Source organism: Chiloscyllium plagiosum, unplaced genomic scaffold (genome assembly GCF_037043375.1).
Source record: "Chiloscyllium plagiosum isolate Xiang-an unplaced genomic scaffold, Cpla_swu_hap1 HiC_scaffold_10, whole genome shotgun sequence".
NCBI classification, from domain to species: domain Eukaryota; kingdom Metazoa; phylum Chordata; class Chondrichthyes; order Orectolobiformes; family Hemiscylliidae; genus Chiloscyllium; species Chiloscyllium plagiosum.
In genome coordinates this window covers 31,404,950-31,429,912 of record NW_028270148.1, presented here as the reverse complement: position 1 = coordinate 31,429,912, position 24,963 = coordinate 31,404,950, and the positions used below count along the sequence as shown (strand labels likewise).

Here is a 24,963-nt window from a genome sequence, read left to right as displayed (position 1 = left end):
GAGAGGCAGAATAGGCTGGGGCTGTTTTCCCTGGAGCATCAGAGACTGACGGGCGAACTTCTAGAGGTTTATAAAATCATAAGGGCCATGGCTGGGGTAAATAAACAAGATCTTTTCCCTTGGGTGGGGGAGTCCAGAACTAGAAGACATAGATTGGGGGGGGGGGGGGGGGGTGAGAGGAGCAAGGGACCTAAGGGGCAACTTTTTCAAGCAGAGGGTGGTGCGTGTATAGAATGAGCTGTCAGAGCAAGTGGTGGAGGCTGGTACAATTACAGCATTTAAAAGCCATCTGGATGGATATATGAATGGAAGGGTTTAGAGGACTATGCCAACTGCTGGCAAATGGGACTAGATTGGGTTAGGATATCTGGTCCACATGGACAAGTTGGAGCGAAGGGTCTGTTTCCATGCTGTACACTTCTATGACTCTGTTGGGGAAAAACCCATTTGATTCACTCATTGTCCTTCAGGGAAGGCAATCTGCCATCTTTACCTGGTTTGGCCGATGTGTGACTCCAGATCCACAGCGATGTGGTCACTCGTAACAGTTAGCAGCAGGCAATAAATACTAGCCTAATTTGTCATGTCCATACCATGAATGAATATTTTAAAATGCTGGATCTCAGCACAAGAAAATAATCTGTGGTGCTTTATCTTTCAAAGCTTTCTGCTGTCACAAGCATTGTCATTCTATCAACAGCAGACATTTCATAATGAAATCAATGTGGCCATGTTTATCTGCCAACTCAAATGAAGTTAAAATGGCATTTTTTGAGCGCATGTTTTGAATTGCAGATTACCGTTCTGACGCCAAGTGGCCAATTGGTGCCCTGTAATGCTAATTATTCAGAGCAGGAAAATGTTGTGTTGTACTTCAATGCATTTGGTTTGGTGTCCCACTGCAGTTTTAAATAATTACTTCATTGTGGCAGCACCTGCATGAGGATGTGAGAGCCTTGTCTTGCTGTGGATTCTGAGCTTTTGCCCCACACCCGCGATCAACTCCAAACCTTTTCTTCTGCATCCATAACACACATTCTGCCAGAGCAGAATCTCTGCCAATATCCTAGGCATGTTGACCTCAGGCTGCATTAAAATACTCATGTTTTCACAGCTTGCTACTCTTTCAATTGGAGGCTATTTCAATGTGTATTCGCTAGTTAGTATATAAGGAGAAAACATGGGAGTGATGTGGTCTCTGATTGGAGGAGCATCTCCTTTCAGCTTGTTCCACTTTTATGTCTTGCATTTGGAACCCTTGATAGATACATTGTGGCCCATGGGCTGCCTTTTGAATCAACTTTGTTCAGTGCAAAGAGCTCCAGGTCATCTTTATCATTTCATTTCTTAAGAAAAAAAACACACCTTATCAATCATTTCCTGATACATATTTATGCATTTCACTCTTGTAAATCTTATCTATGTCCTCTCCAGTGGCTCTATGTACTCTTCGTAATATTGCAGCTTATTGCTAGACTTGAAATAGTGGTTTCCATAGAATCCCTACAGTTTGGAAGCTGACCATTTGGTTCATCGAGTCCACACCGGCCCTCTGAAGAGCATGCCATTTAGACCCACTCCCTAGCCCTATCCCTGTAACTCCACATTTCACATGGTTAATCCACTTACCTACACATTCCTGGACAGTAGGGCAATTTACTATGGCCAGTCCACCAAGCCTGCGCATCTTTCCTCCCTGTGGGAGGAAACCGGAGCACCTGGAGGAAACCCCCACAGATATGGGGAGAATGTGCAAACTCTGCACAGACAGTTGCCTGAGGATGGAATCGCACCCGCGTCCCTTGTGCTATGAGGCAACAGTGCTAACCAATGTGGCCCTGTGGTCTAACAGGATTCATTACAAGTTTTGCATACTTTCCCTCCTTTTCACTTCTGTGATCCTAGATGTAAAGTTTAGTGCTTAGTTTAATTTTTATATCACCTTGCAAATCTATAGTGCATACTTTGGTGATGTATCGATATATCTGTAATCCAAGATTCCTTTGATCCTGTACTTTAACTAAATTTGCACTTTCCAACCAATCGTCTCCCTACCAGAATTTACTACCTCATTTCTGTGTTGAGTTTTATTTGCCATTCTTCAAGTTCATTAATGTTCTCTTGTAATTTCTGGCAATTATTTTCAGCATTTGCTAATTTAGAAAATTTGTTTTTGACTCCAAAGTCCACGTTGTTCGTGCATATTATAAACTCTAGTGGTCCCAGCATTGATCCTTCTGGAACACAACTTCTCACCTTTTTGCCACTCTTGAGTTAATAACCTTTTTACCCCTCTCTCCTTTCTGTTTGAAGCCAGCCAGCAATGTATTCAGCTATCTTACCTGACTGATTCCTCATTCTCTGAATTTATTTATCAGTGTCCTGTGAAACATTTTATCTGAGCCATCAAAAGGCCTTCGACCAATAGTGTCAACTGTGTTGCCAATGCCTATCCTCTGTTTATTTAAAAAAAAAAGCCATCTGGTTAGCAAAGCAAGATTTTCCATTTTAACGTCCTCGCTGACTAGTTCATTATATTTTTGCTTCTCTCTGTTCTTTAAATGGGGATTCAATTAATCTTTCTGAAGACTTAAGTGGTACCAACTGATCTGTAGTTGTAAGGGAGATGATCAGCTCCCCCACCCACCTCCACCCTGCCTGCACAAATATATGAATTACATTATCTGTAACTAAATAATGATTTTTTGCTTTTACAAACCTGTTGATCTTAGGAGCAAGCGAAGAGTTGAAAAGAAAATGAATTTTAATTGTTTTGCTTCAATTTTCAATGAATGATAATGCATAAAGGGAAGGAAGTGTTAAGTTGGTCAAAATATCTGGAGCTTTGAATGAATGAGATGGACACTCAGGAAATTAGGTTTGATTTTCTTCAAGAAAATAGTGATTCTCCTGATAGTTGCTGGCACCTCCTTTTTACCTTGCATCTGTCTAGAACTACAAAAGATGTGAAATGTACTGCTTGCATGGAACAATAGGGTCTAAGTCTTGAATAGATCTGAGTCATACAGAAAATATTGCTGAGGGCGACATATTGGTACTGGAGATAATTTTGAGTCTTATTAGTGGTATTTCGATTGAAAGTGTACAACTTTGCACTTACGTAGTATTGGAATTTTAAGAGTATGGGTCATTTGATGAACAGTATAAATTTTGAAGCTGGCCATTTCCTTTTGTGCAGTGTACTTAATGATTATTTTGTTTTTCAGAGTGCTTTCAGATCCAGCCATGTTTCTTTCATATATTGGTGCAGATGTCACTCCAGATGATCCTATTAGAGAAGACCCAGCAGGCATCAACAGATCTCGGGTGTGTATATTTTTATGGCTAAGGAACTACTCGTCTCCCTGGTGGTGTATTATTCTAGGAGAATGGCTAATTTACTGCTATCATGCTGATGCTTTTTAAATTCAGTCATACTGGAAAATTGTTTGTTTTATGATACCACTAACACCTGTCTTGCTACGTTTTATGAATGTTCAGATAATTTGTCAAAAATGATCTTGTATCCAATCTTAATTTTAGAATCTGTGTAATACAGGAATCCTCTTAAGGGATGGTCATGGAACATATCAAGGCCTGCTGTTCACGATCTATGATGAAGACTTCTACCAGTAGTTCTGAACAAAATGTTACAATATTGAAGTACCGTGAAGTGTTTTTTTAAAAAACTAAGGTCGGGGAGAGATTAAAGAAACTGTGTGAAATATATTTTTGAATTACAAGAAAGCTTATGTCAAACTGATCACAGTATGGTAAAGTTGGACAAGGAATTGGGGTTGTACAATGCAGTTGCTTAATCTTGAAATACTGGTGGCAATGAAGAACATTGTTTTGTAAATGGAAATAAGCTTCATTTGTCAGAGTGGCATTCTGTTATGGTGGATGGAATCTGTTACGTTGGATTGTTGTGGAATAATTGGTATAGTTTTGGTATGTCAAAAATGAGGACCTTGAAGCATGATTTATGTTGTGGCGCTTATTTCAGATTTCAATGGCAGGAGATGCTGCAGGTGTGCCTTCTGGGAGGGGAATGTTGATAAGAAAAAGATCTCTGTTCGCAAAATATACTTGCATAGCTTAAGATTAATACTGGGTCAAAATATACAGGCCATGTACAGTAGCAAATAGGAAATGTTTCATTTTATTCTTGTCGTCTTATAGTGCCAATTCAATATGTAGTAAAAGCAGTAGATTTGGACTGCATCTGGACTTGATAATATTTGATTCTGAAATCAAAAGATACTTGTGTATGTTTGGCACGGAGTACTGAAAACCTGCATAATACCTGTGTAATATCACGTTTTGAAATTCTTAGCACTTTCATGCACATTGCCAGCCTTTCCCGCCCCCACAAAAAAATCCTGAGCAAATCCCACTGTTCCTAACTGCTGCAGTCAGGAATCTGTTGCCACAGTTGCCTGGAGGTAGTGATCCCCAGGTACTACTGGTAAAGATCAGTGACATTTTGCGAGAGCTTTCATCTCTGCTTTTTACCTTATTTTGACAGATCAGCTTGTGTGTTTACACCATACTTGGAGTTGTGAAGCGGGCTCGCTGGCCTACTGACCTGGAGGAGGCAAAGGCCGGAGGGTTCGTGGTTGGATTCACACCCAGCGGGTCTCCGATCTACCGCAACGCCTGCACTGAGCATGTCATCAAACTTCTTGACAACCTGCTCGCCCTGATAAGGTGAATCAAGTTGGACAAGAGTAGCAGCACGTAAACCAAAGCCATTATACCAACACTGGATCTAGGCCAGGAAAACATGGTCTTGAGCCAGTGAAAAGTAAATGTCAAGACAAGTACACTATCAGCAAGTCTGTATAGTGCTCTTTAAAAAGTCTTTCATTTTGGAGCTTGGATATTGTTGCTTTCAGCCTTTGTAGTGCATCAAGGTTGAGGAAAATGAGTAATAATTTAGACGGTGTGATTTATTTTGCATTGCCTAAATCACCATATAGCTCATAAACTTAGAAAGTGTTCCTCTTCAAGTTATTCATCTTGCCTAACTTTGAATTTTTCTGCAAAGCCTGTTTGAAGACAATTCAGGTAGGTTGCAAGGTGAGTAGGTTCTTTAGAAATGCTTATGTTCATGTGAAATGGAGCCCACAATAATTAGTATATTCCAAATTTTTGAGGAATAATTGTTCTGTGCATTTCTACTTGACTTTAAAAATTGGCCATTTTTGACCACAGAACTTACCTCCTGCAATTTACCCGAGTGATGTAGTCACTTCCACTGATGGAATTTGGAAACAAAAACCATTTAAAATCATCTTCAGTTAATGCATTTTGCACGATGTGTTGAACATCTTCACTGGCCTCATTAAATGTTTTCATTGAGCAGATAACCTTGGTAACATTTTTTGAATATTCCTACTGCTCGAATTTAGGTTTAGACTTCTCTTTTTCCAGAACGTGTCACATTCTTTACTCTTTGAAAATAAATTCTGATTATCCATTTTAAGTCCATAAAACCTGCTCCATTTTTAATAGAATGTAGCTAATCTTCAATTCAATTTTGTTTAGTTCAACTCTGATAAATGCATTTAACTTTCATCTTTTTCCACAGATGTCCAATTTAGCGTACTGTATTTACTAAATGACTGGAAATGCAAGACTCACCTGGCTTTATGTTTAAAACTTGAAGAAAATGCTTATTAAATCGACAACCTCGGCTGGCTTTTAATAAGTTGTAGATTGCAGACACTAGCTTTTCATGTAATTTTAGCCTTGTAACAACATTTCATCCACACACGTTATGATTTGAAGTCTTCAACTCAGCATATATGGGATAGCAGCAACCCAGAAATGATGGGATTGAGGTCCTGCTGTTCCATTATGCGTATCCCTACATTCACCAGGACCAGCCATTGGATAGCTGGACTGTCTTTCTGGGTCGGTTGTTTAGCATTTTAAATATTCAAATTGAGGTCCTAAGGAGTATGTAGATCCTGAATGTCATTTTGGCTATCCAGCCAAAGATGAGTGCAGCAGGTAAGTTTTTAAATCGTTTCTGTGAAAACTGGGAGTAGCAGAAGTATTTCTCAGCCTCCTAAATAAAATTAGACTTGGGCTGTTGTTGTACAAAAGCCTAGTCGTCTTCTTGGGACTCTGCTTTCTGGCCAGACTGTCTGGACAGGAAGTTGGCCACCAAAAATCAAATTGTAAGTTTTTCGACTTTAATAAAGCTGATTACTGTTTTGCAGAGATCGATTGCCTCCTGCCACTAGATGTCACCAGTTACTAATGTCTACAGTATGTTGGAGATTATCAAGTCTTTCTTATACAAAAATCCATTTGGAATCTTGATTTTAAGTAATGGAAACATTTTTATTTCCGGTGTAAAATTTGAAATGGCTCTTCAATTGTTCATGTACTTTTTGCATTGCACTGTCAACATTGATCCTTAAGTATATATCCAATTCCCTTTTGAAAGTAAGCATTGAATTTGCTGCCATCGCTTTTTCGGGCAATGCGCTCTGGTTCTTCTTCATCATACTACATTTACAAAAAAATCCTTATTCCCTGATTTTTTTTTTTTACCAATTATCTTAAGGTACAGACCTTCACTTAATGATTCTTTACCAGTTTAATAGATTCTGATTTCCTGTACAAAAATCTCTTCATAGCTTTGAACACCTCCATTAAATGTCACTGCTCCAAAGAGAACAAACTCAACTTCTTTTCTCTCCTAAATACATCACTGCTCAGTTTGCATCTGTGTGAGAGAGAGCCCCTGGGTTGTTTCTTGTGCATCACTTCACACCCCTGCATTGAATTTCCCGTTGTTTTCGCTAGTTTATCTTACTATACTCTGTTAATATCTTTTGTGCTGTTTACTACATTTTTAAATTTTGAACTTGTGCATTCTCGTCCTAAGTTTAGGTCAGTAATTTATATCAAATAAAGCAGTGTTTTACTGTACTTACCTCCAATTGAACAACAGCAATTGATCACTACATTCACCTTTCTGTCTTTTATCTATTTACTCTCCAATCTGTTATTGCCCCTGTAATCCAATGGTCTGTAGTTTTCTTAAGCAGATTACTTGATGACTGAAAATCCAGACATGCATCAAGTTCGGTACTTTCCTGTGCTGTTAATTCATTGAACATAATTAGATTTGCCAGGCACAATTTGTTTCCGCTGTTTCAGGTGTAATTTGTTAACTTAGGTTTTTCCACGTGAATTTTTTTGCTCTAGGAATATGGTCTTTAGAAGTTTTCTTGCACTGAAATTAAAATAATTGATCTTGTGATGAAAGCCAGGCAGTTGAAAAAAAGAGCTTTGTTTTATTATCATGTCACTTTTTATTTCGGAGTAATTTGTTGATTCCTTGATTTCGTCTTCAGAGCCTGTATGCACAGACATCTTGTCAGAGTGAACAGAAAAGAAATGTTTATGATCCTGTTTCACCATAATTTGAGGGAGATGGTGGCTAACCTTTAATGTTTCCTCATCTAGCACTGGCACAAGTGCCTCTCTTGAGAAACACATGTTAGCAGTTATGAGGCAACCATTACCATTTTGTGACCTACCCAAGGATTACTGAAGCAAATTGCAGCTGATCTTGCATGCCAAAACAGCCAAAATATGGCTGGTCTGCTTGTTTATAGTCAGAAAAGTGTTTTCTTTCACCTCAAAATAGAGGTTGAAATCTGAAGCATTTCCAAATCATCTATTATTTGAATTAAATGATGTCAGCTGCATATTGGATTAAATATGAGATGGGGGAATTTGAGTGCAGAAATGTTAAAGCTAACAGACATATATTTTATGGTTTAATATCTGGAGAAATTGTAATTTTGAATATAACATAAATCTGAGAAGGAATGCTGGATGGCTTGAAGGTCAAAGGTTTTCAGCAAAATGGGAAATGTTGAACAGCCAGTGCCTTTCTGTGTTTTTCACATTTGCAGAATTAGTCCCTGCTTTTGGGGCTTCCTAGTTGTCTACGTTGTTTCCCAATGTTGCCTTAGTCCCAGCATTTTTTCCATTATCCATACTGATGATCTTTACCTTACTGTAACTAAGCAGTGTCATGTTGATTTATAAATTATTCATGTGTCTGATCAGACAGTTTACCTCTGCAGAGGTTGTGGTGGAAATTTAGCTTTGCTGTATGGAAATTGTGTGTAATTTATAAAACATATTTCTCTGCTAGAGATTCCAAACAAGTTTTTAGTAGAATACACTATGTTATGGAAATTACTAAATATTAAAAGCAAGAATCTAATCCATTAAAGTGATTTGCTAAATTACCTTTTTGGAACAACTATCTCCCCTAAGTCTGTCCTTGGTAAATTAAGTTTGGGCATTTTTAACTATGTACTTTTGTTGTTTGTAACTTGACTTGCTTGTAACAGCTGATAGCTAACTTGTTGATATTGTGAAGGAATCTGATGGGCTGAAATTTTAGGCATGCCCCCACTTTTGTAGGGAATGTAATCTCGGAACAACACAAGATTCTCAATACTGAGATACAAGCTATTAGACTAGACAGGATTGAGGTTCATAAGGAGGAGATGTTAGCAATTCTGGAAAGTGTGAAAGTAGATAAGTCCCCTGGGCCAGATGGAATTTATGCTAGGATTCTCTGGGAAGCTAGGGAGGAGATAGCAGAGCCTTTGGCTTTGATCTTTATGTCATCAATGTCTACAGGAATAGTGCCAGAAGACTGGAGGATAGCAAATGTTATCCCCTTGTTAAAGGAGGGGAGTAGAGACAACCCTGGTAATTATAGACCAATAAGCTTGCCTTCAGTTGTGGGTAAAGTGTTGGAAAGGATTATAAGAGAGTGAATTTATAACCATCTAGAAAGGGATAATTTGATTAGGGATAGTCAACACGTGCCCTTTGAGAAGGTGACCAAATAGGTGGATGAGGGTAAAGCAGTTGATGTGGTGTATATGGATTTCAGTAAAGTGGTTGATAAGGTTCCCCATGATTGGCTATTGCAGAAAATACGGTGGCATGGGATTGAGAATGATTTAGTGGTTTGGATGAGAAATTGACCTGCTGAGAGAAGACAGGGTGGTGGTTGCTGGGAAATGTTCATCCTGGAGTTCAGTTACTAGTGGTATACCGCAAGGATCTATTCTGGGGCCACCACTGTTTGTCATTTTTATAATTGACCTGGATGAGGGCGTAGAAGGATTGGTTAGTAAACTTGGAGATGACACTAAAGTCAATGGACATGTGGATAGTGTGGAAGGATGTTGCAGGTACCCTTGGGACATAGATAAGCTGCAGAGCTGGGCTGAGAGGTGGCAAATGGAGTTTAATGTGGAAAAGTGTGAGGTGATTCACTTTGGAAGGAGTAACAGAAGTACAGAGTACTGGGCAAATGTTAAGATTCTTGGTCGTGTGGATGAGCAGAGAGATCACAGTGTCCATGTGCTAGATCCCTGAAAGTTGCCACCCTGGTTGATAGGGTTGTTAAGAAGGTGTACAGTGTGTTAGCTTTTATTGGTAGAGGGATTGAGTTTCGGAGACATGAGGCTATGTTGCAGCTGTACAAAATTCTGGTGTGGCCGCACTTGGAGTATTGCGTACAGTTCTGGTCGTCGCATTATAAGAAGGAAGTGGAAGCATTGGAAAGGGTAGAGACGAGGTTTATCAGGATGTTGCCTGGTATGAAGGGAAGGTCTTATGAGGAAAGGCTGAGGGACTTGAGACTGTTTTCGTTTGAGAGAAGAAGGTTAAGAGGTGACTTAATAGAGACATGATTAGAGGATTAGATAGGGTGACAGTGAGAGCCTTTTTCCTTGGATGGTGATGGCTAGCTCAAGGGAACATAGATTTTAAACTGAGGGGCGATAGGTATAGGACAGGTGTCAGAGGTAGGTTCTTGACTTGGAGTAGCCAGGACATGGATTGCCCTGCCTGCAGCATGAGTAGACTTTCCTTAACTTCAAGAGTACTTAAATGGTCATTGGATAGGCATATGGATGATAATGGAATAGTGTAGGTTAGTAGAGCTTCAGATTGGTTTCACAGGTTGGCGCAACATCGAGGGCCAAAGGGCCTGTACTGTGCTGTATTGATGTATTCTATTCTATAACACTAAATCTACCAAGGCAATTTGGAAAAAACCTATTTATCCAAAGTATGGTAAGAATCTAAAAGTCGATATACAAGGTGTAGTTGAGATGAATTGCATAGCTGTTTTTTAAAAGGATGCTAGAAGACACAAGGGAGAAAGTAATAGGATATTTGTTGTAATGTTATATGAAAAGGATTGGAACAAGGATCTGGTAGATAAATGACAACACAGATCAGTTGGGTCAAATGGTTTGTGTCTTTGCTGAAGGTTCGAAACAAATGTTTTTAATAGAATACTCTATTATGGAATTTAGTAAATATCAAAAGCAAGAATCCAATCCATTAAAGTGATTTTGCTAAATTACCTTTTTAGAACAATGATCTCCCTTGAGTCTGTCCTTGGTAAATTAGGTTCAGCGAATTTAACCCAGTTAAGATATTTTTCCAGAAAATTAACAAGTTATAAGTAGTTCACTCATGCGCATTTTCCTGTGCAATTCGTTTGTTTGTTTGTGTGTTTTACTATTTTTTGGATGAGATGTTAAATTTTGGCCCTATTTCCTCAAGTGAGAATAAACGATCACATAGCATTATTTGAAGAAGAATAGTAGACCCTGTCACCTTAAAAATGATCACATGGCAGTTTATTGCTCTGTGCAAATTTGATGTCATGTTTTCTACAATACAGTAATGACCACACTTCAAAACTACTTCATTGTGTGTAAAGTGCTTTGGTATTCCAGAGGTTATGTACAGCTCTGTAAGTGCAAATTATTTTCCTCCTTTATGCTCATGTATTTAAATATTAGTTTGGCTTTCATGGCAAAACTCATGGTTTGTGATATGTGAATTCTCCCAATTTTTAGTTTTCAGAAGCATGACTTTCATTATTTCAACTCTGGTGTCTTGAATTTGAGAATGTCATGTGACACTCAGTTCTTTTATTGGCATATTTTAGAATTGGAAAAATAGGTGTGTGTGGAATATCATATACTCAGGATCATTGTGAAATGCCTGATGTAGTTGTTTGTTTATTTTTTCTGGTATTTTTGGGAAGCCTATTGGCTGCATGCTGAAAATGAATTTGCATAACCATTCTGAAATTGATATTATTTGACATGTTTCTTGAAAATTCTGATTTTGGGTTTTATGGTTAATGTTTAAATGCTAGGAAGTAATTTGAAAACAAAGAAAGATTTGGTATATTTTTAAGTGTTTCCTTGGATTGATAGTTTAGCTCATGTCTGAATGGCAGAGGTGGTGTAATACACTTTGTGCAAGTTAAAATGGCAAATTGTTTTGGTGAGATAGTATTTTATCCATGTATGAGAGACCGTTCGATTTCTGGAAGTGTATCCCCAAGTTTGTACTTGCCTTTAAACACTTAAAACTATATTGAAGCACCCTTTGTGTAATTAACATACGACATGAAGTAAGTTTAAATACCTGGAATCTATTGTAATGTACAAATTTGATTTTGAGTATGCAGGTAAGTGATGTGGTCCCAGAAGGCTAATAATTTTTGTGGATGACTATTTTATATCCAACCATCCTTCCCTTTTCTCACATTTTTTCCCTTTTTTTAATATTCCTTTCATTTGTCAATTCTTATATATATGTTTAAAAACAAATTGCTGTTGTACTTCTAGAATGTTGTCCAGGAATATGATTACTGTTTTTACTGGTTAGAAAATATTTAAATGAAAGAGAACAAAGAATTATTGAGAGAATTTTCAATGGATAACGTGGAAGTGGAAAAGTTAAATATTTCTTCATCCAAGACCCAAGGTTTTCCCTCAACAGGATGCTTAATACTGATCTATTCAAAAAAAATTATCTAAAGTGAACACAGGCCTTGACCTTTCCAGAAATGTTGTCTGTGATTGATGCTTTGTGTACTAAATCACTGAAGCTCCCAAGCATGGAAGAATCCAAACAAATTTCTGTTGATGGCAAAGGATGAGTCAGTCTTCAGTAAATTTGGAAACATTAAAATGGGCAAAAACTATGGGACTGACGATCAAATCAGACAATCCTCAGTTTTTATGAGGATGACATTGCTTACGACTGTTCCCCTTTGCCATGCTAATCTTGGGTGACTTGTGGCAGTGACTGACTTTTTCCACCATTCAATACATTCTCATTCTTGGGATCCTAGTTCAAGGCTGTGAAATCCATAAATTAAAATGTGGGAATAACATAAATAAGATGCATGTTCTTTCAGCAAAGTTGTGGTGCTTTACCTGTTATTCTAGGACATTATAAGTGGACAGTAGCTTCACTTTATGGGAATATATTCGAGTAACAATCTCCATATGCTGGCAGTAAAAAAAAAAATTTGAACAAATTCAATTTTGTGACATGGTTTCTTCAACACAACTAAAGAAACTGTTCAAACTGTTTATAAAAAAAGATTGGTTTTAGGATTTTGCTTTGTAGGAAAAAGTACTCTTGCAAGTGCACTGTATACAAAAGTGCTAGCAATTTGGGTGGAAAAAGTCAGGGCTCATATTGACTAATTTGTACATGCTCAATGTATTTTTTTGATTTTCGTAATTTTGTTTTTTTTCTTTGCCTTAATTGCATCATTAGTGTCAAATATTTGACACGATCTGTGATTAATCGGATTAATATAATTCCTGATAATAAATAGTGCCATGCAATTAGTGTCTTCAGCAGCCTTTTATTGCCTTGAATTCTGGACCTTTATGTAACTAGTCTTCCGTTAGATTTGCAGACTTATTCCAAAAAAATGTTTTAATTGGAGGCCTTGAAGGGCTTCTCCCACTTATTATCAATGAATTAGTTTCCCACCCTTTGTATTCAACAGATGCTTGGGTGTAGAGGAAAAACTCTGACATCAAAGCGATAAGAGTTCTGGAGATTAATAACTTCAGCATTCTTCCGTCAAAATTCTACGTGCATGTACTTTTTTTTTAGGTTTTTGATTTTTTTTTTCTTTAGTTGTCTTTATTCCCAGTATTGGAACCACACATCCCTTTTTGATGGTGTGTAACCCTCAAGGGATTAGGAAAGTTAAAGTAATCTGTAACTTATTAGTACTGTAATGTTTTCTTTTTTTATAGGACACATAATAACCTTTGGCTGCCAGAGATGTTGGCCCAGCTCAGCCCACACTTTACAAAAGCCCATGACATGCTGGAGGTGGAAAAGAATGCGATTCTTGGTAAAAAAAAAAGTTGTTCTGTATTCTTTCAATCTGGAGTGAGCACTAGCCTGTATTTGCAGATTTTAAAATATGCTTATTTTACAAGCTTTGGCTAATGTCTGTTTTGCTCCTATTAGTGCTTCCACTAATTGTTTGTTCTTGTGTAAAATTAGTTTAAGCATCCACCACTTAGTCTTGTAGGTCTTCCCATTTACACTGAAGCAATTCAGCTTTATTTGACAGTTGTATAATTTTTTTCTTTGTATCAATTGCTAATTTGCACATCAAGTAGCCTCAAGACTTGTTATCTAAATACGCCTTTTCGTTATTTCATGTTTTAGTAAAAACAAAACTGAAATCTTACTTAATAACTGTTTTAAACAGCATGTCTGGTAGTACTTACAACTTGAAATCTCCAGACTGAGTGGTTTTGGCCAACAATTACTATATTAATGTAAAACAAGTTTTTAAAAATTCATTCGTGAATTGTGGGCCATCATTTATTGCCCATCCCTAAATGCCCAGAGGGCGTGAAGAGTCTAACATGTTGCTGTGGATCTGGAGTCACTTGTAGACTAGAGCAGGTAAGGATGGCAGATAATCTGACATTGGTAAGTCAGATGGCTTGTTATGATGATCAACAATGGCTACATTATCATGATTAGACTTTTTTAATTCCATATTTTTTAATTGAATTAAAATTCCATCCTCTGCCATGGTAGGATTTAAACTCATGTCCTCAGAACATAAGCTTGGGGTTTTGCATTATTAGTGTAGTGACATTGCTATTATGCTACCGTTGTCTTCTCCTTTTTTTTTAATAGCAACTATGTTTATTTTTCACATAAATTACTTGTGGGACGAGCTTGAGGGGGAGAGGAAGGTGATAGGACAGAGAGGAGGGTGGAGTGGAGAGATGGAAAAAATTTTGGAAAGGTCAAGAGGGCAGTGCCGTGTTGGAAGCTTGGGACTGGGTTTAGGTCGGGGGAGGGGAAATGAGGAAACTGGTGAAATCCACATTATTCCCATGTGGTTGCAGGGTCCTGAGGCAGAAGATGAGGCATTCTTCCTCCAGGTGTCGGGTGGTTAGAGTTGAACTGTTTAGGGGGGGTGGTGGGATTGGTTGGTGCGGGAGTCCCGGAGATGTTCTCTGAAACAATCCGCAAGTTGGCATCCTGTCTCCCCGTGGTGTCCTGGCGCCCACACTTTTTTTTTTCCCTACCCTCCCCACTTCCATCCAAGGCCCCAAAGGATCCTTCCACATCTGACAGAAATGTACCTGTACCTCTACATTGGGGAGACAGGACGCCAACTTGCGGATTGTTTCAGAGAACATCTCTGCGACACCTGCACCAACCAAGCCCACTGCCCTGTGGCTGAACACTTCAACTCCCCCTCCCACTCCACCAAAGACATATGCAGGTCCTGGGCCTTCTCCATTGCCAAACCCTAACCACCCGACACCTGGAGGAAGAACACCTCATTTTCTGTTATGGGACCCTGCAACCACATGGCGTTAATGTGGATTTCACCAGTTTCCCCCTTTCCCCTCCCCTCATCTTATCCCAGTCCCATTCCTCCAATTCGGCACCACTCTCTTGACCTTTCCACCATCTTTTCTATCTATCCGCTTCACCCTCTTCTCTTACCTATCACCTTCTCCCCCACTTTCATTGAGCTATCGCATTCTTAGCTACCTTCTCCTTCTCCATCACCCCCCCCATTTATCTCTCAGTCCCCCTGGCCCATAAGTCTCGTTCCTGACTAAGGGCTTCTACCTGAAACGTCGATTCTCCTGCTCCTCGGATGATGCCTGACCTGCTGTGCTTTTCCAGCACTACACTCCTGACTCTGATCTCCAGCATCTGTAATACTCACTTTTTCTTTGTGGGAATAGTTCCCTTCTTCCAGACCCCCAACACCATCTCTCAAAATCATTGATTAATATTTAAGAATATAAAACTATAAAGAATAAAGTTTGATTTACTGCTATTCTCTTCATTGTATTGCCAGTTATTATACTGGGTTGATTTTACTAGTTTAAAGTTTTAACGAAAACTGAAGAAACTCATCATCTTTGTGCCAGATTTTGTATCATTTGTAATTTTGATAAGCTTTTTAGAGCAGTTTGTAACTTTTATGCAACAAAACTGGTTTCTTGTTGCCTTCTGTACAGGTATTCCACAGCCTTTGCTTGATCATGCTGATGCTCCAGTGTACAAATCTGTGTTGGAACGAATGCAAGGGTTCTTCTGTACTTTGTACGACAATTGGTAGGAGGTTGTTTTGTCACTACTTCAGTATATATTTAATGAGCAACATAGAATCAAAGAAACCCCACAATGTGGAAGCAGACCATTCAACCCATTGAGTCACCCAAATCCACCCACACTCATTCTGTATTGCCCATGGGTAATCCACTTGGCCTGTACCTCCCTGGACACTGGGCAATTTAGCACAGCCAATCCACCCAACTTGCACATCTTTGTACTGTGGGAGGAAAGCCACGCAGACAGGGAGAATGTGCAAACTTCACACAGACAGTCATGTGAAAATATGTTCTGAAAGCTAAAGTGGTGGACTATGCATGTGGTTGAGCATGAGACACTAATAAATGATGATTCTTTTCTGATGTGACAATATCATGTCAAATCATAAACCTGTGTTTCTGTGATTCTGTTTGTGCTTTTATATGCACAAATGCAGCAGTTAAAATACTGTTCACTCTGCAATGCAAGCTTTTGTCGTGAATGTTAATTTTACTATCAATACTTTTTTGGTGTTTTACCAATAATTAATTTCTCGATACGTTCCTTTGTGATGGTGGTTTGTGTCGATATATACTTCGGCCTATGCCAAAGTCCTTGAGTGCCTTGCTGCAAGTCTACAGGAGGCGATAGTGTTGCTAGCTTATTCAACAGTAGAGGGCAACATAGGTCAAGCTATAGTAATTTTGCTAGACTTATTTTCTTCATTCATATTTTACATCAGCAAACTGTAACATCTCTGTTGCAAACTTGACATGAGTTTCAACCATGGCCTTTTCCATCTTTGTAGCTCAATGCTGCATCATTTGTGTGTACAAGCTTAAACTATTTGTAAATATATTTCTTTTCTGTAAGTATTTGATGCTTTATATGGTGCTTTAAATTGCATTTTGATTTTGAAACATTACACTGTTTTAACTTTATCTTTTTAACAGTTTTCATATCCTTGGGAATGCTGGACCAAGTATGCTTCAAGATTTTTTTGACATAACCAATTTTGCAGAATCTGTAATAAACTCCGCTTTTGTGAATCTGGAGAATATTCCTGACTACAGGCTCCGTCCAGTGCTACATATCCTTTTGATTTGTGATAGTATTCTAAAGTCATAAAGTATTCTGGATTAGTGGTGCTGGAAAAGTACAGCAGTTCATGCAGCATCAGAGGAGCAGTAAAATCGACGTTTTGGGAAAAAGCCCTTCATCAGGAATACAGGCAGAGAGCCTGAAGGGTGGAGAGATACCCTTCAGGCACTCTGCCTATATTCCTGATGAAGGGCTTTTGCCCGAAATGTCGATTTTACTGCTCCTCTGATGCTGCCTGAACTGCTGTGCTTTTCCAGCACCACCAATCCAGAATCTGGTTTCCAGCATCTGCAGTCATTATTTTTACAAAGTCATAAGTAGTAGTGTTTTGTAAACTTGAAATGCACTTTGAGTGAATTCATATCTGTGATTGGCCCAACTTTTACATTTGGATTGTGCCTTGAATCTATAAAATGTTAAAAATTAATCTGAAGGAAGAGAGGAGAAAACAATGGGGTTTTTCTTTGATAAATACTTGAACAAATTAACCAATGTAAAATGAAAAATATGGAGTTGGAAGCATAGAAAAAATTACCTTTAGCTTTAATAAGTATAAATGTAACAACTTTTGCTTTAACATTTTGCTTCATCATAAAAAGCCAGTGAAAATCTCTGCTATATTTACTTACCATCCTGATTGGTTAGGCATGTTGTGATATTGACTGACCACAAGTTTGCTGTATAACTGAGAATGAGAAATCGTTTGTGGTACAGCACTGAGTTCTGATGCAAGTTTTGAATCTACATTTTCCCAACAAGATCTTTTGCATATTGTTATCATGGATACATGCTTGGTAACTTGGAGGGTAGAACACTGAGTAATGTCTGGTCTTTATTGATTTGCCTTTCTGATATGTATTGCTGTGAAGAAAATAGAAGACATTTACTTAACTTGTATGTACGCGTATTTGTGAAACCATTAGTCCAGTCCTGCCCACCTGAACATTATGAATCTGTGCTGTGTCCAATTCTCGGACCTTTGTTCTCCTACTTGCTGCAGGTATGTCTTAAAAAAATTCTGATGGTTTTTTGTTTTTATGAAGAAGTTTCTTTAAAAAGTCCCCCAATTTTCATAGGTTATTTGTTGGTTGATTGTATTCTCAGTATTGCAGACATTTTAAATATTTTGTGGATTTTTATTCTGGTAGTAAATAGAAAACAGCAATGTAAAATATGAAAATAGATTTTATGCAGTTTTCTATAATTTTCGTTTAAATGAAAGCAAGGATATAGTATTTTGGAATACTCTGGCAAGAGCATCAGTCAAGTGAACTAAACTTTCAAAATTCACCCCAAAAAGCTGTCAAGACTTGAGTAATCTAAATTTAATATAGAATGATGGAAAGAGAATTCTGTGTAGTACTAGTACTAAGTCAGTTAAGCATCTGAACTGTAAACTGCCTTTTCTCTCAGAATCTGTTTGAAGTCCTCTAATATAATATTTTCTGTTGTTTCAGATTACAGTATTTAATATTGTTTGCATTTAGTGAACTGTAGAAAAATGCTATAAAGCTGAGAGAAGCAGAGTATATATTTATTCTGTTTATGCATTTCTCATAAATGGAAGCTTTACTTTCAGACAGCTAGTCAAATAGTCCAGATATGCCTGAAATAAATGTAATTTGGATTAATGAAAACTTGAAATCTTTACATACATTTTCAAATGTTGAGTGTTTAAAACACCCCAGATACATTGAGCATTTTTATAGCATTTTGAAACTGGTTTATTAATAAATAGTATGCTTAGAATTCAAGTTCTAGAACTTTCCCATCTGTCAGTATAACATGTAACATTATTGTTTGCCTGACAGAGACTAAGTGCCAAGTGGGTTGTCATCAATCAGAGGGGCCTGTTAGAGTAAGTTCAAACATCATGGTCATAAATTTAGATTTTAAGACTGCTTATTGTCTTGAGTATTGCTTAAATGTAAAACAAATGTTTTTATTTGAATGGAATAATTTTGATTTTTGTTGAGTAAAATTGATACTTGACTTTGCAAATGCAGAGTTTCAAATGTTGGAACCAACGATAATTTAATTTCTCTTAACAAAATTACATGGTAAAACAATTTTGTTTTCAGTTTTTGGAATTATGACACTTAAAGACGCCAAATCCTGCTTGCAAACTTTCTTGTTTAACTGCTAAAGTAATCGATGATACTCTACCTTTCATCCTTAGATTTCTGCATTTTGTTGTGTGCAACTTTCCTTAGTGGTAGCACATCTAAGAATCAGAAAGGTTTGGGCTTCAAAACATTTATTAGGTTTAGATGAGTAATCTAGGTTGATTCTTCAATGTAGCATTGAGGAAATGTTTCATTGTCCTTTGTGATGTCTTTTAGATAGAATTTCATATTCAACGACTTAATTTTTTCTTTATTCATTCATGGGATATGGGCACTTCAGGCCATGCCAGTATTTATTGCCCATTCCTAATTGCCTGAAGGACAGTGAAGAGTAAACTACATTGCTGTGGGTCTAAAGTCACATGTTGGCCAGATTAGGTAAACTGAGTTAGGATGGCAGATTTCCTTCCCTGAAGGACATTAGTTAACCAGATGGATTTTCATCTGACAATCGATAGTGCTTTCATGATTAGATATTTTAATTCCAGAGATATAATTAAATTCAAATTCCACCATCTGCCATGAATGTCGGTCCCCAGGACATTACCTCACTCTCAGAATTAACAGTCCAGTGATAATGCCACTGGGCCTCCCCATGACATTTAGTCAGAGAAGAGCATGAGAATTTTTCTTTTGTTCTGGCCAACATTTTAGATTTTGCCGACCACCTAGACTCTTTCTTCCAATTACCAAATTCTTCCATCTTTCTCCCATTGCCACTTATGATGTGCACAAATTATGATTACCTTTTGTTTAATATATACTTTGGTTGAACATTTTTTTGACAACCTGAATTCATGTAAGCACTTTTCATATAAGCAAATGCTTATTCCTTTAAATTGTGACATTAGTATTTTTATGTTTTAATTGCCTGGTAAATCAAGGATGGTAAAAAAATTATTCAGGATTTATTTTTCACTTCAGTTTTAAATTGAGTATGTTTTATTGATGAGCTGATTCACAAAGATGAATGCAATTAGAGTAAATAAATAAAGTCAGAATTTGCTGATCTGGTAGCATCTGTGGACAGGAAGCAAAGTTAACACTTCGGATCCAGTGACCCATCTTCAGAAGTGGACCTGCAACATTAGCTCTGCTTTTCCTTCACAGCCGGACCTGCTGAGCTTTTCCAGCAACTTGATTTTTTTTAAATATTTCCAGCGTCTGCTGTTTTGTTTTGTTTAGAGTCAACTACACATCGCCTTAAAGTAATATAAATTACACTCTTTCTCATCTTGTTGTGAGGATTATAATATGTTTATTTTTAGGGCTGAAAGTGGTGCTCCTGAGGAGAATCCTGAATCCCAAGAAATGCTGGATGAGCAACTGACTCGACTTCTCACGCGTGAATCTATTGATCTAATGAGTATGGAGAATAAATACTATTCATTTTGTTAATAATTTATTATATAAACTGGTTATAGTTTTTATTTTGAAAAAATCTATTTGGGCAAATAAATCTGTTGTTTATTACCAATTTGAAATTTCCTTCAACGATTAAAGCTGTAATATTTTTTGAAAAAGCTTTTGTTGCAGAAGTATGCAATTATATCATGTGTTCTATAGTGCCTGACCATATAGAAGAACCATAACTGTTGACTTTGAGTAATGAACAGCTAAAGTAAATTCCAAAATTCTGAACATTTTTGCTTTGTAAAATAATCTAACCCTTTTATTTTGGCCAAAATGTTTTTTTGAGCATTATAATCAAATTTCATACTTAAATAGTAATAAGCAATAAATGGCCTTTTTCTGTCTTTCATTCAAGTGAAACAACACAAATTTTGGTTCTTGGGCCACTTTGAGTTCCTTCTCTTTGATTTCTTTTTACTGCAATTTCTCTTTTTTTCAGTAGCTTCCTCTTGCCCACTACCCATTCCTTTCGAATCGTGTTGTTTTTCATTATCTGTCTGTCTCTCCAACTTTCATTTGGGTATAAAAATTTTTACACAGGAAACTCCATCTTGACTGTTTTATACAGTTGTTCAACTGAGCATTGTGGCCCTCACAATGCTTTCCATCAATTAGCACTCATGGCAGTTTTCTAATATTAATGCATTGAGCAGGTTGGTTCTGAATATTAAGTCTATTTTTGTTTTGCAGCTGTTTGCTGTTGTGTTAAGAAGGGCCCTGAGTCCATATCAGGTGATATGGATGGTAAGTAAATGGGTAATTTTTCAGACTTTAGTCATGTAATGTTTGACCTTAAATGTTTCAAGTTAAAAGAAAATGTTCTGACTAAAACCAGTGGCCTAATGAAATAAAATATTTTCAAATCCAAGAATCGATATGCCACATATGTGTGGAGCAAGTACATCATGTCTTTGTCCCTATGTAGTTCAACACAAATCTCATGGAAAGAGCAGAGAAAACAAGAAGACTTTACATGTTAAGGTTTTGAACATTTTGCATTTCTACAGATACAAAATATTTCACAAATGTTCTCGAGATTAAATATAGAGTAAATTGAGCATAAAGGAGAAAGTGAGGACTGTAGATGCTGGAGATCAGAGCTGAAAATGTGTTGCTGGAAAAGCGCAGCAGGTCAGGCAGCATCCAAGGAGCAGGAGAATCGACATTTCGGGCATGAGCCCGAAAGAAGGGCTCATGCCCGAAACATTGATTCTCCTCCTTGGATGCTGCCTGACCTGCTGCACTTTTCCAGCAACACATTTTCAGCTAAGTTGAGCATAAGTCAAATCATCTGATGTGATTCTCTGCTACTACATCCTACAAAGCTAGAACAAGATCTTTAAAAATATAAACACAGTAGGGGGGCAGCTTGATTGTCTTTTTGTATGGTTAGCATTACATTTGAGCTCATTGCTACTAATCACTCGAATAAACTGATATGTTAATGAAGCAAGTTCAGTTGAAAGCTAAGAAACTAAATACAGTTTCACTCTGCTACATGTATCTTAGTAAGCTAGTAAAGTTGGTTTGCAAATTAGCCAACCTTGAAATTGGTAGATAAAATTAACATGTATAGTGGGCATGTTCATACAAAAGTGAATATCTCACTGTATGCAGTCACCATTTTCTGTTACTGAAGCATCTAAACAAGACTGTATGCAATGCAGCTGACTTTATTTTAAACCAGTGGTTCTCAAACGTTATCATCTTTGAATCACTAGGATGGAGATTTAGTACACTACGATGCGGTATGAATTGTTGAAAAACTAGCTGTGCAGCAAAGGAAGGAGTTTATTGTTTTCTTTTACGACTCCTATCTGTAAATATGAAATTGATGATTAGTGCATCTGGTTAATGATTTTCACTGTATAACTTAAGAAGCAACTGCTTGCTTTAAATGTTAATAATTTGGTAGCGACTGTTGCCCTTTCTTCTGAAAGACTTTATTTGTATTCTAACTTTGAATCCATTTCAAGTAAGTGGAGTATGAAAACTAGGAAGTCTTGCTAAAGGTATAGAAGGGACTGGATCAACAGCTAGAATATTGTGAATAGTTTTGGTCCTTTTATTTAAGATATAATGGCACTGGAAGAAGTCCAAAAATGAAGTCTGAAGAATTTTTTTTTTGAGGAAAGGTACGTATTCTTTGAGGTTGTATTCACTGAAGCTTTGAAGAGTCAGAGGAGACCTTTTCAGAAACGGACAAAATTTGTAGGTATCTTGAAAGGTTTGTTGCACAGAAGTTGTTCCTACCTTGTGGGAGAGTCGAGGATCAGAGGCATGATCTCAGAATAAGGGATCACCCTTTTAGGAGACAGAAAAGAGAGATTTCTTCTCTGTGTGGGTAGTGAATCTGTGGAATTCTTTATTGCAGAGGGTTGTTGAAGCTGAAAGATTAATTTTTAATAACCAAGGGAATGAAAGGTTATGGGGATAAGGCAAGGAGGAGTTGAGGATTATCAGATCAGCCATAATCTCATTGAATAGTGGAGTAGACTCAATGGGCCAAATGACTTAATTGTGCTTCTAAGTCTAATGGTTTCTTCATGTTCCACGTCTTGATTGGGAGGAGAAGCCATAAAACCTTCCTGACTGTTCTTAACCCATTTCAACAACCAGAGGAAGCCAAAGACTTGAGCTTTGCTAATTCATGCAATATGGATCTACCCCTGACCTTAGCTAACTACTGAGTTGAATGCATGCTCTTGAATAATTTTTATATATTCAGAAGAAAAGGTTGCCTGTCTGCTTCTATCACTGTCTTTCCAAATGTGTTAGCGATGTATTTTATTCTATCATGAAAAATAGACATTACAGGCAAGGCCAGGTTTTATTAGCCAGGCCCAATTGCCCTTGGATTGAATAGCTTGATAAGGCATTTTAAAGAGCAGAGTCAACCATATTGTTGTTTTCTGTAGGTCAAACCAACTTATGATGGCAGGTTTGTTTCAGTAAAGGATATTAATGAACCAGATGGATTTTTATGATGATCTGACATTTTCATGGTGACTATTACTGAGACTAACTTTCAATTTGAGATTTTTTGTTTTTTAATTGAATTTAAATTTCACCAGCTGCTGTGGTAGTGTTTTAACCCCGTTTCCCAGTTCATAACCTGGGTTTTTGGATTACTAGTCAAGTGCTGTTAATATGATGTCAACTTCCCCCTATATGTTGTGAAAACTTCAATGGTTGACAGATTGTATCAAGCTTTAAGCTACCTTCCCATGGGCTTAGAGTCATTGATTCCAGTTGAACCTTGAGTGATGCAGTTTGTGTGTTTCCAATAGAATTTCATGTGAAAGTTGATTTTGTATGTATGGGTTTTCTTAAGTAGATGACGAAATGATGAACACAAGTGATGGGCCACATGTTGGATCTGAAGAACTCACTGACCTTGGAAAATGTCTGCTCAAGTCTGAGGTAAACAGTTTGATTTTCTTTAATACTGGATAAAACAATTTTGGTTGATAGCTTTTTAAAGGAGAAGATTGTTAGGCACAAGCCTTGATCCAAATATCTCTTTCAGTATATATTGATGATATTTTCACTTCTTGTTTGGTTTGGATGTGGATCAGAAACCAACTCTGAAGTGGAATGCTAATAGTTTTGACAGATCTCCTTTGTTCCTTCTAGGATATCTGTAAGGCACTGTTAGCAACTGCCTACAGTGCAATCACTTGGAGTGACACCATTACATGTCAGCGAGCAACACTTCAACTTTGCTGGCCATTGATCAAACAGGCAAGTATAGAAGTGGACGAAGAATAAATGTGAATGTTTTTGAGAGAATCTGAATTTCAGTGGTTTAAAGATGCACAGGATCTGCGTAGCACAGGAGGCCAACAGCCCATTGAAAACTATTTTGTTCCCCACTTACTCTGTAATCAGAACATTTTGAATTGAGCAAGTTCATTGGGTTTCCAAAAGAATACTTGAGTTGGACGATTTTACTATCGAGGGCTTTATAGCAACCGGAGGTTTGGTGATAATTGGAGAATGATTATTAGTGGGATTCAGTCAGTTTCCCTGTTTTCACGCCGCCTTTTGGCTACTTGTAATACTATTATTTGATTGGACAACAATTTAGTGTATACCAGAGTTTGTACTTGAGACTTTTCAGTTTAGGTCACTGAGCTGAGTTCGATAGTTTTTTTTTAATCAACGAAATCTAAGAAAGTACTTACAGTTTCAGGTTGGTTTAAATAAGATTTTTTTTTGTGATTGCTATTAGTTTAGATCCATTTAGTATTGGTCTTAATGTATTACTGTTTGCTTGGCATGACTTTTCATGCACAGCTTATTTATCTTTGAAATCCTAGTTATATTGTGTTTGGAAAATTATTTTAATATCTTGTTTTGTGGGACTAGCAATACAGACAGCTTTGCAATGTTGCAGAAATTATCCCTATGTGTTGCAGGGGATTTTCTACAAGAGCTATAAGCATTGTCTAATGATATCACTGTCATTTTATTTAATTTTATGTTTGCCATCATTAGCAAACCAAAGATTTATCTGTCTGTGTGCAACATACTCCACTAACCCTCCCAATATATTTACCAAAGGACTTCCACTCATTTTAGAAAAATCTTCTGTGTCCAGTGTTTGGAAACCTTCTATTTAAAAGTTGGATCTTTCCCACAAAAATTCTTATACCTAAATTACAGAGCTGTTTCATTCAATGAAATGTTTGATTGGTTTGTAAAGGACTTAAATGTTTAAAGGAATTGTCAAACATAACTAAAACTATTCTTTTGTTGCTGTTGAACAATTTTTTTCCTCCAATTTGTTTTTGGGAAATTGAACATTGAATGTCTTGGATATTAAATGAAATTT

The 24,963-nt window shown here is 37.3% G+C and overlaps 1 protein-coding gene across 4 annotated transcripts in view; it reads left to right on the top strand.

Moving 5' to 3' along the window:
* Positions 1–24,963, top strand: part of xpo5 (exportin 5) — a 104,144-nt gene that overhangs the window by 66,105 nt on the left and 13,076 nt on the right. For 2 of the 4 annotated variants that reach the window (XM_043695602.2, XM_087991252.1), the window contains exons 19-29: positions 3,228–3,327; positions 4,529–4,710; positions 13,155–13,255; positions 15,414–15,510; positions 16,440–16,576; positions 17,490–17,587; positions 18,399–18,445; positions 19,982–20,079; positions 20,817–20,870; positions 23,461–23,549; positions 23,763–23,870. In XM_043695602.2, the coding sequence (XP_043551537.1) occupies positions 3,228–3,327; positions 4,529–4,710; positions 13,155–13,255; positions 15,414–15,510; positions 16,440–16,576; positions 17,490–17,587; positions 18,399–18,445; positions 19,982–20,079; positions 20,817–20,870; positions 23,461–23,549; positions 23,763–23,870 (1,111 nt within the window). The remainder of the gene's footprint in view (positions 1–3,227; positions 3,328–4,528; positions 4,711–13,154; positions 13,256–15,413; positions 15,511–16,439; positions 16,577–17,489; positions 17,588–18,398; positions 18,446–19,981; positions 20,080–20,816; positions 20,871–23,460; positions 23,550–23,762; positions 23,871–24,963) is intronic. The other 2 variants (XM_087991253.1, XM_087991254.1) reach the window with 1 other exon arrangement.